The following is an 18,095-nucleotide window of genomic DNA, read 5'->3' as shown; positions in this document are numbered from 1 at the left end:
GGCTAAAGTTGCCCGGTCGTGTACCCCCTAGAATTACAAAACTGCAAAAAAAAAAAAAAAAAAAAAAAAAATCCATGGCGCGAACATTTCAAAGCTTGAGCAATAAGAAATATGAAAAATCTAACTGACGCTAAACAATCAACCTCATTATGGCCATTGACTTTCTCACTGTACACATCCTTTGCTCAAAGGACGATGGTCATGAGATGTTGAGGCTACAACTTACAACAGACTGATGCTTCTCTGTCCCAGATCTTCAACCCAAAATAATGACTCCTATGATTAGCCAGTCTCAGCTAGTAAAAAGCATACCGACCGAAAGTAAGATGAGCTTCACAAGCATTTTTTCTCCTAATATCAAAAAAAAAATGCTAGTTGATGTCATAGGGATATCGTACAGCCTAACTCCTTAGCCGCGATGTCAAGAAACTGGATTGACATTCCACTGGAAAGTCGGCTATGAGCTTCCCATTTTAAGCATTTCCCGATGTCTGCTTGCCACTCGATGACGTCCAAATTAAAGTACTGGCAAGGACTGTGAATTCCATTTCTCTCTCTCACACTTTGTCTAGAATCAACCGAACCAGTCTGCATGATATCACGAAGAACGGACGTGCTCAAAGCACGGACATGCGCACTTGGATGAGAAAGGCATGTGACGGTAGCTGGTAGACGGCACTGCACGGGTAGACCAATCGATTGAGTCAGAAAAGTACGGACTGGAATGGAATGTTTCTCCAATATTTTGAAAAATTTTGGTTTGATTATGTGTAGTTGTACATGCAAGACACAAGACAAGGGTGCATGCGGCAATTTCCTGCTGAGTGCGCCTACATGTACACATACGTATCTAGGAAGACACTGGAGTATCATAAAACACATTGCGATTTCTTTTTTCGTTTACCTTTAGAAGATTGGAAAGGCCATCTGCAACAATCAAGCCAGATTCGCCCCACTCCAGAACCGGTCGTACTGCTCTAGCCGTCACCTCAAGTAACTGCTCAATTTGAGGAGATTAATCATTACATACTAGCATAAGACTGATAATGACTTAGAAGACTCGCCCGAAAAATCTTTGAACCTATATGGAGTGAAAAAAATGGAGAAGGCCAAAAGTGCAAGCATCACATAAATACGTAGCTGCTGCACTCCGTCATAGGAATTTCTACATACCACTCAATGACAAAAGCATATGCTTTCCCAGGTATTACCTCAAGTTGTGGTAAGGTACAAGCTTCTCCATCTACAAGCATCCCATCTGTGGCCCGTAGAAGCAAATCTGACGCACTTGCGAGTATCATCAATGATTCTGGTCTCTCATGGTTTCTCATTAGCTCCACTATCAGTTTAATGATACGCTGGTTGATTCTCCACATCTTCTGACCTTGATCGTCATCTTTAGCGATCCATGGTTGCAATTCCCTCTCAGCCTGACAAGCAAACACAATCCATGAAGTAACTTAACTGCTGAAATGCATGGCAATACCATACACAAAAATACGTATGCAAGTATGTATTCAGCCTAAGCATATCTAGTGAACTTGTCAAATGGACTCACATTATATTGAAGAAAGGATTTTCTTAAATTGTTAATTCTATCTCACTCTCAAATGTGAAGTGTGCCCCAGAAAAGAATTTTACAGCGTAGTTTAGTGCATGAAAATATTATCTCGATATAATCTACCCCGAGATTTGCAGCCGTCAATAAAACTAGCTTCTCTGATTAGAAAGTTCCCTTAAAAAGTGATTTTTTGATTTCATAATTATTTAAATCAAAGTAGTAAGTATGCTCTACTCCAATTATAATATAGTAAAGTCATAAAAAAGGATCTGTTGGATCAATTCACATGTTTCATTTTATCTTAATATAAGTATGCATAATAGTTAATTTCAGTAGAGAACTACTTCATATTGGGAGACAATTGATAATCACAACCTATTATATATTTATGTTAATCATATCAATTAACATCGAACAACTTGCAATAGCAGAAACATCAGATCAAGCAACATCTTCACAAGTTGAACAAAATTTGGACCTGAAGAACAACGGCTGCAGCTGCTTTTGTCGGCGATGCTGATACGACGTTGCACATAGCATCAACTACCTAACATATATTCAGATATGAAAAATATCAGGGCAGTCTCCAGGATAGCCAAGAGTAAAAAGCTGCATAAACTGATCCAGAATTGGTCGCTGGAGAATTCCATGGTGTTCTACCATATCATTGGCAATAATATATATGGCAAGTAGAAAGGCATTTTGAGTTTAAAACTAACAGCCAGTTGTTAAATTCAATTATATTTTGTGGGTTAAATATCCCTTAACCCCCACCGGAGAACCCAGTTGTGGTGATCCAACCACGCATCTCCCGGCTTTCCAAATACAACTGTGACCACTATGCTACTGGCATAATGGCAACCAACAACAGTGAGTTATTTAGGGAAAGGAGGGAATGGGGGAAGCAACTAATAGGAAAGATGCTTGCTAGCAAACCATACTGGTAATTCAAAAACCATGACAACTCATTTCACTAAAGCAGAGGCATCCTCAAAGAATAAGTAAATCTATGTCTGGAGAATCAGCAAATATTTTTCTAGTTTCCTTTGACATAAAGAACATCGCGTCTTTGATTCAGGGAATCATATGAAGAGCTAAAAGAATAAGTATTGGCACTATGTATTATAGCCAACTAGTTTTCTACAATCTTATGGGATCATCTCAGCCTGACGTGTCTCAGTTTTGCTCACAAATGTAATTCTTATTAGTACTAGTTTCAAAGCCATGTCAGAGAAATTTTCTAACTCTAACTGCCATATCTGAAAAATCTGCAAATGTTATATCAAGTACAAACATTCAGTGAGATTCAAGGACTCATGCCTTCATATATGCTGTCTTAGATTTCCCTACCCCATTTAGCCTTGACTCCAATCATAAATGTGTTTTCTTCCAATTGTGTCAAGAAATTATCTTTCATACGTCAAGGCTAACTCAAAGACTGCTTATCTCAATCATAGTAACACCAAGTTTTCTTAAATATACTCATCCCTAGTAAATATCCACTTTTAAGGGCCTATTCACTTCTCTCACACTCACCTTGTATATCTATTCCAATACCCTTCTTCACTTCCTTTATTCTGCTTAGATCAGAATCTCCTCCAACCTCTCCACCTTGAAAATTAGAGCCAGTATATCAGAACCACTCCACTGCCCCTTAGTGCTTTTTGGTTCCCAATCTTAGAAAGTGTTTTGTCTGAGCATCTTCATTTATCAATGCATATTCCATATATTTCGTTTTTGGACTTGCATAAACTAAAATCTTTAGAGTGCCCACTAATATGCAACTTATTTTTATGTAGAGAAAAACTACTATAGTCCCCAGGAACCTGTTTCATCATTCTTTGAACACAACTGCCCACGAAGTACCACATCCTACTAGAAGAGCCGTTTCTCATTTACAGAGCGATGAGCACCCCTTTCCACATGTACTTTGTCAAGCCCCTGCTAGACTTAAAAAAACTCAAGGCCTCTTATGTTGTCTCTATGAGTCTCCATCATATTTATAAAATAGTAGCCTCTACAATTGACCATACAATCACAGGTCCAAAAATAAGTAGCAAAACATCATAAGTCCATTCCTCAATCAACAATCATCTCCAAGAGCATCAGATGTGACTAGCGATGTCTTAATGCATCAGTAACTTTTGGAAACTAAAAATATCAACTTTGTCATTATTAGAAGTTAGACCTCGAGAGCTCCTTTCATTATAGCAAGGCCTCTTTATTATACACCATGTACTCCAGAAGGGCGGTATAAGTGATCCAGTTTTTAAAATACGCAATAATATATATAGTGCTTGGTCCAGATATATAATGTCATTGGTATTATCTTACGCATTAGCAGTAAAATGGAAATCAGTAAGTTCTATCAGACAATTTATCAAGAGTTAGAACTAAAAGCATGAAATTTCAGAAACAGGAGATTACCTGTCTCCATCCTTGCTGAGCAGATGTGCTTTCTGCACTTGGTTGTGTTTCAGGAGCAGCAATCAATTTATGCCACAGGAGTGAAACAACAGCAAAACATAACTCCGGTTTTTCTGCAATGATTGCTCTTAAAAGAACTTGGGCACTGCAATTAAGTCCTATATGCCTGTCCTTGGTGAGGAAATTAGCCAAATCAGAAGCATCCAAAGGGAAACCGGCAATGCTTTTACCCAGAGGACTGGCAGAACTATCACTTGAATCCAATGCTTTTCCACAATTCACTAAACTCTTTACATTGACTGATTCTCCATGCATAGGGACAGATGATTGCCCCTCTTCAAAGCAGCTATTACTTGCATGGTTGTTTGTCTTTCTGTCCAAATACAGGAAAGAATCCTTCCAAACAGGGGGATGCAATAAATGCGCCTCAAGAGGCTCAGCCTTGTTAACAATGGATGCAACAGCTTTACCATGGATATCAATGAGGTTGTAGAGTGATGAAGCCCTGTGGTGAATTTCACTGTCCCACTTGCATCGCATTAAGACAGAGAGAGCATGCGTGCAAGCCCTTGAACGCCTGAACAGTTCAGAGACATGAGCAGCAACCATAGCTGCGGCAACAATTTCATTTGAACTGTAACTCCATGATGTTCCAACAGACGATGGTTTAAGGGAAAAAAGTGCCTCCAAAATTGCTAATATTCTGTGTGTATGGTGAATAGCTGAGTCGAAACTATTCTGAAGTTCAATAGTGGATCCATTTATCTTAGCAGGCTTGACTAGACCATCCATATTTTGACCATTTGAGTGATTACTCCCCTTAGAGATTAATGGAAACAGCTGCAGCTCACAGGCAAGAGCACATACAGCAGCCAAAACATAAGAATCAAATGCTGCTACAGGCCCTTGTTTTTTCATCTTTCTAACTTTCCTTCCTCTTCTATTTTCTAATGAAACTTGAGAATCCTCAGAGCTTTCATTCCGCATACTGAAAGCCTCACCCGTTGGTCTCTTGCTTCCACTGGATTGAGCTTCATAACTAACACATACAGTCAACACTACAAAAAGAAGGCGAGATGCTAGTTCTACTGAGGCACAAGATTCCAGAAAGAGTGAGTGAACCATAGTACGAAGCTCAGCCACAGCCAAATTTTTGGATGCGGACCCAAAGGAAGAAAGATGTCGTGTCCGCACAGTTTCCTCGTGGTAAGTGTTAGGTGGAAACGTTCTCTGAAGAATAGCTTCCACTGTAGCAACAAATATCTTCATGAGACATGCTTCTGAAGGACTTCCTCTAGGGAGATATTCCAGGACCTTAAGGAGAGGTATATAGAGGTTCCATGACAGAACGGGAGGTTGCAAAGGCGTTGCCACTATGATTTCTGGAAGATCAACTGCTGAAGAGCTTAGAGGGATCAGGCCATAAGCAGCTTCCCAAATGGTGCAGATTCTCCATTCAACTTCAGGGCCATGGGCACAGAGCATTGACGCAATCCCTTGGGCGGTAGCTTCTATGGTTGCTTCAGCGGCAGGCACTTCTATCTGCTTGAAGCATATCTCAAGCACAGTCAGCTAATTCTCTCAACAAAATTGTAGATCCACATCTAAGGTAAACGAAACAAATAAACATGAAGAGAAAAAAATTGATGTGATTGACAATCACCTGCTTCTTATAAGATGAGACATAACCACCCAAAGGTTCATGTTGGACTTCGACCCCTTCAACTTGCCTCAATGGAGGGAAAAGCAATGCAGGCTGGGAAAGTACGCGAAACAGAAGGGCAGCTGCAGCATCAGCAGCTACACCTGCTCTCATAGACATTGCAGTTCCAATTGCACGCAGGAAATGCAAATGCATCCAGTTCCTAGGAAGCTACATTAACAAATGCAAATGCATAAATACATGCAAATCAGTAAAACCAAAAAACACATATGCAACAATGTTCTGTAAATGAATGAAATCAGTTAAAACAGAAATCACCTTAGGATGATACATCCCATGTGGATAATTCAGCTATAGAACATTTCAAATAAAAAATTTGCATAGAATATTGATCAGAATAATTTAGAGATAAACCACAGATTTCTGTGATAAGTTTCCAGTAGATCACATTCATGAAGAGTGAGCTTTCATCATACTCCTACTCAAGCTTTGAGGAAAATAAATATTTTATTAATATCTAAAGAAAAAAGAGGCATGCCAACTTAAAAATGACTGAATAGCAAAGATTCCATGTTTATCACGTTCAACTCCTGTTACATGAATTGGCTTTACGAATAGCCATTTGTAGAGCATAGAGGGCTAAAATCCTTTTTAATTAGCTGAGGGTGTAAGATGCATGCTCCTTCAAAAAAAGTGAACAAGATAAATATTGAACTGTGAAAGGAATATTTCTAACTACCAAATAAACAGAAACATCACATGATGGGATAATACATCAATACAAGCTAAAGAACTTTATCCTCCATAGTAAACAGCAAATTAGAAGAACTATGGGCTTCTACTTATTATCATCAATTAATTAGGAATCTAAAATATCTCGAGATGAAATCCATGGTTCTTAGATAGCCACGACAAAGCATTTTCAATGCTGCCTGCTATAACTGTAGACAGATTGACCGGATATTAAACATCCATGCTCTTCTACTAACCTCATGCTCCTCAATAAAAAATCATCTATTCATGGACATGGCCCCGTTAAAGCATTCGTACCACAGATACCAGGATGTATATGAGATTCCTGCAACTTCTAAATGTCCTAAATTTTCACTTATATTCCTAATCCAGATTCATATATCAAGCTTGAACTTCACAAGCTCCAACTAAAGCAGCATTGTAGAGGAATGCCAAAGAATGATAAGCTTTTATGGAAAAATCCCATCACATCAAACACATCAATTCCAACTCTATATCCGACATACCCTCATTCCAGATGCATACTCCTCGGCTGCACGAAGAAGTTCCACAAGTTGAACAGCAGCATCAAGCGCATCAGGTGCCCATGATGGAGGTGCCTCTAGAAGTCCCAGAAGAAGTCTTTGGGTGGCACTTGGTGTAGCAATTGCATAATATCTAACAAATGAAAATTTAAGAAAACACAGTCATGAAGAATTTAACAAAACAGGAAAAAGAGAAACCTTAGTAAAGACTTTGGATGCGAAAGCTACCTATGAAATAAACGTGCATATGGCTCAAGGGCTGGCAAGCCAGCAACTAGATGCTCGTCGAGAGCTGTAGTGGGAGGAGGGAGTAATAGTGCAGGAACTGCAACTGCTGTTAAAGTAGCAGTTTCATAGCGAGCAACTTCCTCATCACAAACGCTCAATATTACACCTGCACCATTTGCAACTGCCCACCTGGGTGTCGATGGCATGAGTTGAGGGTGCTTTCCAGATCCTCGAGAAGTAGCTAATGATAGAAACAAAGTCAGATTATCTTCATAATGTTGTATGCTACACCTGACTAAATAAAAGCAAGATTCCCTCAGGCAAATCTACCATAAGCAAGCTAAAAGTGAACTGATTAGAAACAAGCAGAAGACGTAAGTTCTTGGTACGACCTTAAAGTTACAGTAGGTACTGAAGTTATTGTTTCTGTTACATACATGCATTGCCCTCTGCTTGTTCTTTTCCAATTACTTAGGAGCCTCTACATCAGGCAGAAAGGGGGTTGACAGCCATAAAATGGGACCGCACTACACATAGTTTGATGTATTCAGCGTCTTTGCTTGTGATCAGCTCAGTGTACCTCATATTATGTAAGTTTGGATGAGCCCTTTCTCTGTGCGAACTTTCGAAAATTTAGTTCATCAGACCAGCTAAATAGGTTCCCCGGCACTAGGTGATAGAAAACCCAAAAAAAAAAAAATATATATATATATATATATATATATATCCAAAAACATACTACCTACAAAATTATGTGCTATCATTTGGTACATCAGAGTGCATAGTGCCGCACAACCAACTGCATCAGCATATTGTATAAACCAAAATAAGATTACTCACAAGTTATAGGAGGCTTCAGTTCTCCAGCTGCATACTTTCCCATAACACCACCACACCTGTAATTATATGAAACAAATTATTAGTTCTGTAGAAAGAATGTTCTTGGTACATTACATTTCTGCTCCAAGAGTTGTTCATTTCTGTGTATGTGCAAGGGTGGGTAGGAAGAAAAGGTTTGGGGTTGAGGGATACACCAAAACAAGTTATTATCCACTAAAACACCAAATTGGGTCAGGGAACTTTGTCAAAAATTTAATATTCAACTGGATACAATGCCAAAGAAAGGAGGTGATGAACATGCATGAGTTTTCTAACAGCAAAGGCTCGCTGCCTAGTGATCCATGATGTGAAAGATGGCTTTAGGAACTGTTCATCACATGACCGATGTATGGAAATTGCACCTAGTCTTGTTAAATCTATTATTTTTTAATTGAATTCCTTCCGTATTCATCTTTGGTGATCTTGCATTTGTATTGTGCCTAGCCTTGGGGAGGTTCTCTCTATCTCTCCCGCGTGCACGCGCGCACATATTCCCCATGTCCAGAATTTGATTTCCAATCAAAATCCTCTTATCTATGAAAGACAAAGCTACATGTTGTCACAGGCTCTGTAATACGGTATAGGATTTGTCTGTGAGAGACAGTGTACACACCATCGGAAGTAGTCACTTCTGATTCCAAGAGGTGCAGCAAGCAATATATCAGTAATCCATGGAGATAGAGGCCTTATAGGTCTCCTTTCCTGCTGAACCAAAGGAACAGAGTCTCCCTCTGTAGATTTGCTCGTTGAGGCACTGCTGCAGCTATTGCTTCTGTCTGGTTCACCATTCTGATGTTCTGTCTTATATATAGGACGATTGTAGAGGGTCAACATTCTCAAAATCTCCCCACATGCCAGAGCCCACTGCTCAGAATACTCATTCTGTGATGAAAAGGTGAAATGTAGCACTTAGAACTACCATAATTTGTAAAATCCAATCTAGAGACTTACAAAGTTTAAGAATCAGACCAATGAAACAACCTAAAGTTTAAGATAGAGTACGATTAATGCTGGCTCATAAAAGAACGAATATGGAGCTTGCAAGAAGTATTTACTATGGTGGCATACCTCACTACTTGGACAGACCAAAGAAATGAAAGATGCAAATGGAGGCTTGTCCCTATCATACACCAGTGAACCATCAATAAGGCAGGAGATTATCGGAAGAACAACAGCGTGACCATGTTCCGGATGGTGAAGAACAAATGTGGCTGGCAATCAATCCAAAGAAAAAACCAACATCAAAATTTCTGTCAAAAAAGTAAATGATAACCACTTAATGCTTAATGGTTGTACTTGTTACTACGCAAACAAACTTATATAGCATCAATACCCAATACATCGTCGAACAGGCACTTTTCTTTTGATGGATAACGGCTTCGGATAAGCTGTTGCAACAACACACATCAGTTAGCAAGATTGATTAATTCTAAATAAGAGTAAAATGTGTAAACAACTTAATCAGTACAGTAAGGGATATATCTTATCTAAAAAATTAAGAAGCCTGTTAGAGGTAAAGCGGACAAGGGCATACCTCAGCAATATCATCTGGAAATTGTTCCGACGTGAACTGACCAAAAAGCTCAACATAAGCATTAACCTGAGCCTGCAAACGAGGATGTACAACAGTTGACTGGGGAGGATAGCCGAGAAGCGTAGACAATATGAACAAAATGGTACATTACTTTCAGATAAGCTAGAAGAAGACCAAGATTGACAGTGAAGAATTCACGGGCTAGTGTCAAGTATCATTTTAAAATTAATAAGCATTACTGCCAGGGATGGATTTGTGTATAGAAACAGAGCAGTTGCTTCTGCTGCTATCTACAGTAAGTCATGGTCTAGTGTTATACTTTTAAAGATCTCATGTTTGGTGCCCCCACAAAAATTCATAGAAAATACTTCACAAAGCTATTTTTTACCATGTAATTGCATTTTGCCCCCCCCCCATCCAGTCAACTTAATGCACAATCATATAATCATCACCAGAAAAAGTCACTACATGATAACTAAATCTCCTTTCTATTTATAATGTCTGAATATATAAGCAAAAGATGTCATATTAATTACTGAAACTTGAATAGACTTCAACAATGCATCTGCTAAGCAAATCTGGAGTCTGCCCCCACCAAGACGAGTTTCTAATCCGTCTCTGACCAGCCCTTCTTTTAATGTCAAAAAAGGGCAGTCAAAACCAGGAAGCAATGCTTCCTGGAATTGCAAACTGACTGTGGCAGAAGCACACATGATTGTGGAACAGTAACCTCTTTAATCAATTTTAAAAAGTCTAAAATGTCCTTACCATTGTTGATCACTGAAAACAATCATTAACGTGTCAGATTTAGCTAATTGTTTGACGGACCTCATTGTAAAAGGGTTAGATAAGATTACTCTTGAGGCATGAATCCAGCAAGACTGAAAACTGGGATTACATCCTCAAAACGTGTCGAGGACATTTCAGGACGGAGCTGATTAGGACTCACTAACACATAAGAGATTCATGCCAGGTCCTTCCAACACATCTATTTTTTGACATGTAACTTCCATTCATGCAAGAGGACCATGCAACCCTAAGCACACATACGGTTGCTCCAAGCTCGCGTCAAGTCAGTTATGAAAAGATAAGCTGCCCAGGTCTAGGGGCATAGAAAGAGTCTGTTCAACTTGATGCCGTATATGTACTATTATATGACGCAGCCCGCGTATCCAGTGCTTAAAGCATCTCATCCATTGCCTATAGACCTTACTCCTATAGAACGAAACAAGGAAATCTCGAGATATTTTCCGCACCTTCTTTTGCAGTATATCTTGTGGGGGAGGCCAGAATAGCGAAGAATACTGAAGGCCGTCAATCCACCTCTCGCACGCAGCCATTAGAAGGTCGAAAGCGTTGAAGGAAAACCCAACTCCCCCTCGACCGCAGGAGATAGTACGAGAGCGATGAACCAGTGGCTTAGACCATCCGTCTTCAATTCGCGGGCTGCCAACCGGGAATCTAGTCGTCGTAATTCAACATCCCCGACCGAGGATGGAATGGCAAGCCACGAACAACACCGGCGGCGGACGAGCAATTCGGCGAAGACGACCCGAATCAATGGCGGAAACCAACTCCAGACAAATCAGTGGTATCCCACGGCGTGCGCGAGTCTCCGTCCCCAGCCTCCAAGACTCAAACTTTCGGGTCTCGGTAGGCTAGTGACCGCCGAATTCAATCGAACTCTGAAAGTTCCTGCGGAAAGGACCAGTCAATCATCACAAAACTTCAGCCGGCGAAAGAAATTCAAGCAAGCGCAAAGCCGAGAGACGCCATACTGTCACACGAGATCAACACGGAGCCCGACCCGTTTCCATTCCGGCCAGACTACGTAATTCTACCACCGCCAGCCCAGAACAAACCTCCAAAATCACCAGAAATTTTTATTTTCTTTTTAAATTTTTACATTTTATTTTGCTTCAAATATTTCCTCACACCGAACCGGAGGACATCTCCATCCACAAAATCAGAAACTCCCCGGCTCAACCCCCCAAGAAATCTCGAAGCATTTAAACAAGAGCAGCACGGGTCGAGCTCCATACCACGAAAAACGAACCCCAAAAAATGGGGAAAAAAAAAAAAAAAAAAGAGGAAATAAGAAGAACAGACAAGACAACAGCATGAACTGACCTTGCAATCTGGTGCTCCCTAAAAGAAGAGAAATTCTCAAAGAGGCCGTACTTCACCCAGAATTCCTGCGCTGCGCAGTGATGAGAAAGGAGATCGAAACATTTATCATTATCGTCGGGAAGAGAGAAGAAGTGAAGGAAGTTTTCTGGTGGTGAAGAGAGAGACAGAGGAGAGAGAGAGAGAGAAAGAGAGAGACGGAGGGGGGTTATAGAGAGAAGATCTTTTCCGAGCCTGGGAGAGCTCGAGATCGCTGCGAACGTGGCAAGGGATATTTTCCTCTCGCGTGAAAGGCCGAGTGCCACGTCATGTCCTCATTCCATGCATGCCCCCCACCCCATGACATGACCCATTCCCCATGACATGTGCATGTCCTGTGCCCACTCATGATCTCCACCTTGGTTGACCTTTTCTCCTGTCCCCCCCCATTCACCACCCCCAAAGGCCGTGAAACGATATTTTCAGCAAGTGGCCTTTGAAATCTCATCTTCTCTTGTTTATAATTAATTATCAATTCACAAAAAAAATATACGTTTTCGAAGAAATGACGGCCTCGTATTGTTTATAAAATTATTTAAATATAAATTATTATCAGTATGAAAATATATTTCGCTGACTATGTGTTTTTAACATAGCCAATTATTCTTTTGAAAACATTTTCCATATATATTTTTTTTTTTTCGTGAAACCAACAGGCCCTAAAATGACCGAGTAATCCATATAACTCGAAAGATTGAGCAGCGGCGATGCTAAATATTGAATGTGGAAGAAACCTGAGTTGCCTAGAATGGAAAATAATTTTCTTTTCCTCTTAGAACGAATTATGGCCGTCGACTTATATTCGGATCCCAGTCAGGAGGCTCTGACGGGATCGGAACTTCTTAACTGATTGAGACCCTGTCCGTTTTTTTTTTTTTTCTGTCCGTTTTTTATAACGTATGCTTTGGTAAGTGGGCTGTTCGGGAGTGGGGAAATTCGTCAAAACGCTAAAAAGGCGGAGAATAAAGCTAAAGAGTGATCTAGACGAGCACTAACTGTTTTAATTATTCGTATATTTAACTCGCGCAATTAAGGAGGGGGTCAATGGTCGGGAACATGATGGCGTCCAAGAAATTATTAATAAAAAAAAAAGAGAGCAGAAAATAAAATAATAATGATAATTAGGGGAGGCGACGCGGGGCGAGGCGACGCGAGTATAATAATGAAGTCTTGTCGAGTACTGTGCTAGATATTTTCGGTTGAAGTTTCGTGGGACGAACGTTGGACTGTATGTCCGCCTCGTGCAGATGCCCTTTTTTTCTTTTTTCTTTTTTCTTTTTTTTTCCTTTATTCGCCGGATTTGAATTAGGGTTTTGACAACTTGGGCAACTTGGGCGAGCCTCGGTTGCGGCTGGTGCTTTTGCTTTTTCTTGCGGAAATGGATGGTTGAGTGGACAGCAGGCGGCAGTCCGTCTGTCACAGGGTATCGACTTGGTCGAGATTCTCAGGCACTAAAAAAAAAAAAATGTGGCCCTTCGTACCCATCCGATGGGAGATGTTTAGATCGGACAGGACCCTTTGTTTCGACGAAATTTGCATGGGCGACGGAACGCAATCCGCTGGGAATCGTACTCCAAAGAGATGGGTTCCGTGACGAGCTCAATAAGACGTCTCGTGGATACACGAGAAGATCAATAGTAATATTTTGATGAAATTTAATCGACTTTAATGTACACGAGATAAAAATATATATATATATATATTAATGATGAAGTATTCAAAAACTGTTGTAATGATGCAGGCCATACTTTAATTGAAGATAAAAGTATCAAGAAACTCCAATTAAGATATACGCAAGAATTTAAACAATAACGGTATATTTAAAAATTAAAGCAATTACTCCAATACAAGAATTGAAAAATAATGGAATATGTTTATTTTTGTGCACGGTTTTTACAGTACACAGGCGCTAGCATTTATAGTGTCTACAACATAACTCCCTATAACCAATTTTTTAGCATTTTTGCCCAAAACTTCACATCCCCACGACTTCTCATCTCCGGATGGTTATTAAATTTAGATAAACAACTTCCTCGTCCTATTTACGATTATAAGAAGTTTAAATATCCGAAAATATTGTTATTACGTAATTACGCATCAATATCGATATCGATGATTTCATTTCAGATAATCAACGTTTGTTGCCAATAATTTTCTCGATGGTCGATGCTCTTCAAATTGCTAACATTTATCTAAAGGACCTTAGATATTTGAAAATCTTGATATTCATCAAGTTGTCAGTTCTTTTTATGATGACTTACGACGTTCACCAAATTCTATTATCATTAATTAAATTTATCACTTGTCCATAATTATCAAAAGTTGATCATTTAAAAAAGAAAAGAAAACGACCCTATAGTTTCCTTTTCATAAGACTGGGATAGTGACAAATACTCGAATTCCTTTATGACAACGTTTCGTACATCCATTGGTTAGTAATTGCTACGCTCCACGAGAGTTACGGTATTGGCTGCCTTTCTTTTACATTAACTTAAGCAAAAACAAAAACAACCTTTTTTTTAATATCAATTATGAAACCCAAAACATTCTTTTCCTTTGATTTGTATGTAGATAACGACTAGACCATATCAAGATGGATGGCTATTCTTCTTACTATTATAGACTACTTTGCCGATCTGAATTTTGGCAACACGGTGAAAACTAATTGAAGTCGGGCGTTGTGGCATCAAAATCGACAGACCCAAAAAGGCATAAACAGCAAAAAAAAAGAAAGGAAGAAGAAGAAGAATTCTAGAGAGAGAGAGAGATGGGACGAGAGAGAAAGTGCCTAGTTTGCATGGCCGTCGCATACCCATCGGGATGGGTCGCAGCCCTCCTTGATGAGAAGCGAGGCGCTGCCGAACCATTGCCTAAATAGAACCCAAGCTCGAAGAAAGCGATGGAAATATGAGCACACAACCTATTTTCTCACAACTCTAAATTCTACGATTTAGGTTAGCACTGCCATTGGCAATGATAGCAAATACGGGTCCTGCAACCTAAAACTACTTCGTTGCCTTTCGACGGAGGTGGCGAGTCTTTGTCGAGCAACTAGATCTAAACTGCTGATCGTCGATGGTGACAGACAAGAACCTAATGCTCCATCCTCTCTGATCATATCCATAAGAACTTTGGAACAATTATCGTTACTTTATTTCCTACTCAGGCAGGACATAGGGATGCGATTTAAGGAGAAAGAGGGAGACTCTATTTGTATTTGCAAAAAGTAACATCTCCATGTAGTCAATAAAATGGAAAAAAAGAAGAGAAGGGGGTCAATTATGAACTATTCATATTAATTTCAAATTCGATAAGCAAATAAATAAAAGCAACTCGTGCTTGGACGCGAAAAACAAGCCCAGCCACGGCAAAATTCGGATTCCCCAATCTACGAGAGACCATTTCAAGGCGGAGGCAACGGGGCAGCGGATGCACTGCCCGAAAGGACCGGGACCGCCCTGCGACCTCCACGTGGCGTCTTGGGTGGATGGCACGGACGGGCAGATTTCACGGGCAGAGGGGGCAACAAATATCTTGTGCCGATCGCGTATCTCCCCCCGCCCGCGAGCAATAGATATTTCGCGACCAATGGGAGACGAGCTCTTGATATATTCCCGATATCTCACCCAACGCACACGTGGCTCGCCCTCGCGCGGGATTTATATCTCGCGCCTCTCGACCGTCCGATCCCGCTCCCCGCCCTTCGCTCCTCGCCCTCCACTTGCCCCCCGCGGTGACGCGGCGTGGGCCCCGCAGGCCCCCGAACCAATCGCGGCCCTCTGCCGTGGGGCCCGCGCGCCGCGGGATGATGATGATGATGCGCAACGCCATGCCATGCCATGCCGTGCCATGCCGTGCAATGCAAATGCCGTGTCGGAGACGGATTTTACCCCCCCCTTTTTTCCTTTTTGGCTTTAATTTCGAGTGCCGCGGGGACGCAAGTTGGGGGAGAGCGCGAGTGACAGCCACTGAACCACCACCACCACTTGGACGGTATCCTTAATGATGAATTACGTGTTAATGATTATCCATTTCGATTTGATTTTGATTCTTCATTTATCTTATGGAAAAGGTCACAAAAAAATTCAAAACTTTACTAAAGATGATGCATTTATCCCAATTTTTCTGTGACGCAAAAAATAAAAATATGTACTGTGTGAAATATTTATCCAAAACTTTATTCCGCATCATCAAAAGACTAAACTTATACCTATCTAATACATTTACTTCAAACTTTTTTTATGACATTAATTTTTTTAGGTAATTATGTTATACTATATAAATGTGGGTTAAATATGTCATGTAAATACAAATTTTCGATTTGTTTGAGATAAAAGTGTTACTGTAACAACCCAGCCTCATTGTGTATATTGCCCTCACGGCTTTAAAACGCGTTACACAGATTAAAGGGACTCAAGCCTTATAAACTAGGCTATGACTCCCCTAAGCGATATGAGACTAGAAATGGAGCCCTTCCCTTTCCCTGTGCATGTCCGGGGACCGAAGCGCGAACACACCATCATCCCTCCTTCCCGCGCACTGTTGTCACACTCTCCACCCCTTAGGAATACAACGTCCTTGTTGTGGCCTCACACGCGGTCTCACACGCGGTCGGGAGTCCTCCTCCCCGCGCACTGTCGCTTAGACTATCACACTCTCCACCTCTTAAAACGCGTTAGCAGTTTTTACACAAAGAAACTGCCCCCCTAAGCGATGTGCTCTCCACCCCTTAAAACGCGTTAGCAGTCTTTACACAAAGAAACTCCCCCCTAAGCGATATGAGATTAGAGAGGGACTCATTCCCTTTCCAGCCACGGTATTTTCTCTCAAGGCTTTGTTCTCAGCATAGTGGAACCATGTGTGAAACGCATTACATAAAGAGGGACCAAAGCCTTTATAAACTAGCTCAGAACTCCCCATAAGCGATGTGAGACTAGAGAATGATCCCTTCCCCTTCCCTGCCCACGTCCAGAGACCGAGGTGCAAACGCACCGTCATCCCTCCTTCCCGCACACCGTCATTTGGGCTGTCACACTCTCCACCCCTTAGGAGCACAACATCCTCGCTATGGCCTCACACGTGGTTGAGAGTCAGCTCTGATACCATTTATAATGACTCGGGCCTCACCGTGTAATATTATCCGCTTTGGACACTAAGTTATCATAGCTTTAAAACGCGTTACACAAAGTAGTGTGACAGCCAAGCGACGATGCGCGGGAATGAGGGATGACGGTGTGTCCGTGCCTCGGTCCCCTAACGTGTGCAGGGAAGAGGAAGGGTCCTCTCTAGTCTCGCGTCGCTTAGAGGGGAGTCTTGGGCTAGTTTATAGTCCCTCTTCGTGTAACGCATTTTACACATGCTTCCATTGTGCCGAGAACAAAGCCTTGAGGTAAAAAGACTGTAGCTAGAACGGTAGTTTGTTCGCCCCAAGGCGGGTGACCCAAAAATGACAATATTAGGCTTGGGAGGAGGACAATATTAGGCTTGGGAGGCTAATGCGTTTTAAAGCAGTGAGCTACACAGTGGAGCTCGGGTCGATACAGTTATAGTTGGCAAAGTTTGGAATTTTTTTTTTAGGACTTTTATCCTTATTTTATTATTTATACTTGAAGTTAAAGAGTCGGATAGAGTTTTATAATTTTGCTTGTATATATGGCTCCATTTATTTTCAAATGATTTTAAAAAAACATATTTTTTAAAGCGACAACTTATATCACTTAAAATAATTAATCGATGGGATCCATTTTTGGGTATGTTCCAATCCTCGCTTTACTTTCCAATTTCGTCCCTAATAAATACAGTGAAATCAAATTTCCATGGCAACGCATAAGCAAGGCGGATAGCAAACATATAAAGCAATTCCAATTCCACGAATTTCACCATCAAGCCGAAAACACAGAAAGAAAAAGTCAGTTTCATATTATAAGGGCAATTCGTGTATTTACAAAGGAAATTAATTTAATTTAATTAACGTACAACCTAGTGGATCGTTTCAAGAGAAAATAAGCACAAAAGCGCTGGTGAAAAATATCGGAACGATTGGTGTACCGATACGAAAGACGGCACGGCGAATGGGAGGCGTCGTTTTTGGACAAGGCAGCGGAATGCGTTCGAAATCCGGGGCAAGGGCTCTCTCGTCAGGTGGAACAATCCAGAACCGAAAGTGGAGCTGACATTGATAAAATAAAATAAAAAAAAAATAAAATAAAATAAATAAAGCAAAACAGAAAGAAAGACACAAGCACTACTTAGTGGGAGAAAAGTCAAAGGGGTGCGGTGGAAAGTCGTTTTTAGCACTGGAGAAATATAAAATTCGGAAGAAAAGATGGACTGGAACTCCTCCTCCCTCGGTGGCGGTGA

The 18,095-nt window shown here is 40.8% G+C and overlaps 1 protein-coding gene across 3 annotated transcripts; it reads right to left on the bottom strand.

Moving 5' to 3' along the window:
- Positions 1–110: 110 nt before the first annotated feature.
- Positions 111–11,899, bottom strand: LOC104449580 (protein GIGANTEA). 3 transcript variants are annotated; one of them, XM_010063785.3, is made up of 15 exons: positions 11,700–11,899; positions 10,826–11,264; positions 9,570–9,641; positions 9,369–9,423; positions 9,104–9,246; positions 8,649–8,917; positions 7,997–8,052; positions 7,157–7,397; positions 6,911–7,061; positions 5,652–5,861; positions 3,989–5,530; positions 2,040–2,108; positions 1,212–1,430; positions 905–997; positions 111–678 (listed from the first exon to the last, which is right to left on the bottom strand). In XM_010063785.3, the coding sequence occupies exons 2-15, from the start codon at positions 10,907–10,909 to the stop codon at positions 382–384; spliced, it is 3,501 nt and encodes a 1,166-aa protein (XP_010062087.1). In that variant the 5' UTR covers positions 10,910–11,264; positions 11,700–11,899; the 3' UTR covers positions 111–381. The 3 variants fall into 3 exon arrangements, with proteins under 3 accessions (XP_010062087.1, XP_010062089.1, XP_039171166.1); XM_010063787.3 differs by having other exon boundaries at positions 10,826–11,254; XM_039315232.1 differs by lacking the exons at positions 10,826–11,264; positions 11,700–11,899 and having other exon boundaries at positions 9,332–9,423; positions 9,570–9,614.
- Between the last annotated feature and the right edge of the window lie 6,196 nt (positions 11,900–18,095).

This window comes from Eucalyptus grandis, chromosome 6 (assembly GCF_016545825.1).
Source record: "Eucalyptus grandis isolate ANBG69807.140 chromosome 6, ASM1654582v1, whole genome shotgun sequence".
Taxonomy (NCBI): domain Eukaryota; kingdom Viridiplantae; phylum Streptophyta; class Magnoliopsida; order Myrtales; family Myrtaceae; genus Eucalyptus; species Eucalyptus grandis.
The sequence above is the reverse complement of the archived record's forward strand: the minus strand, read 5'-3'. Positions and strand labels throughout refer to the sequence as shown.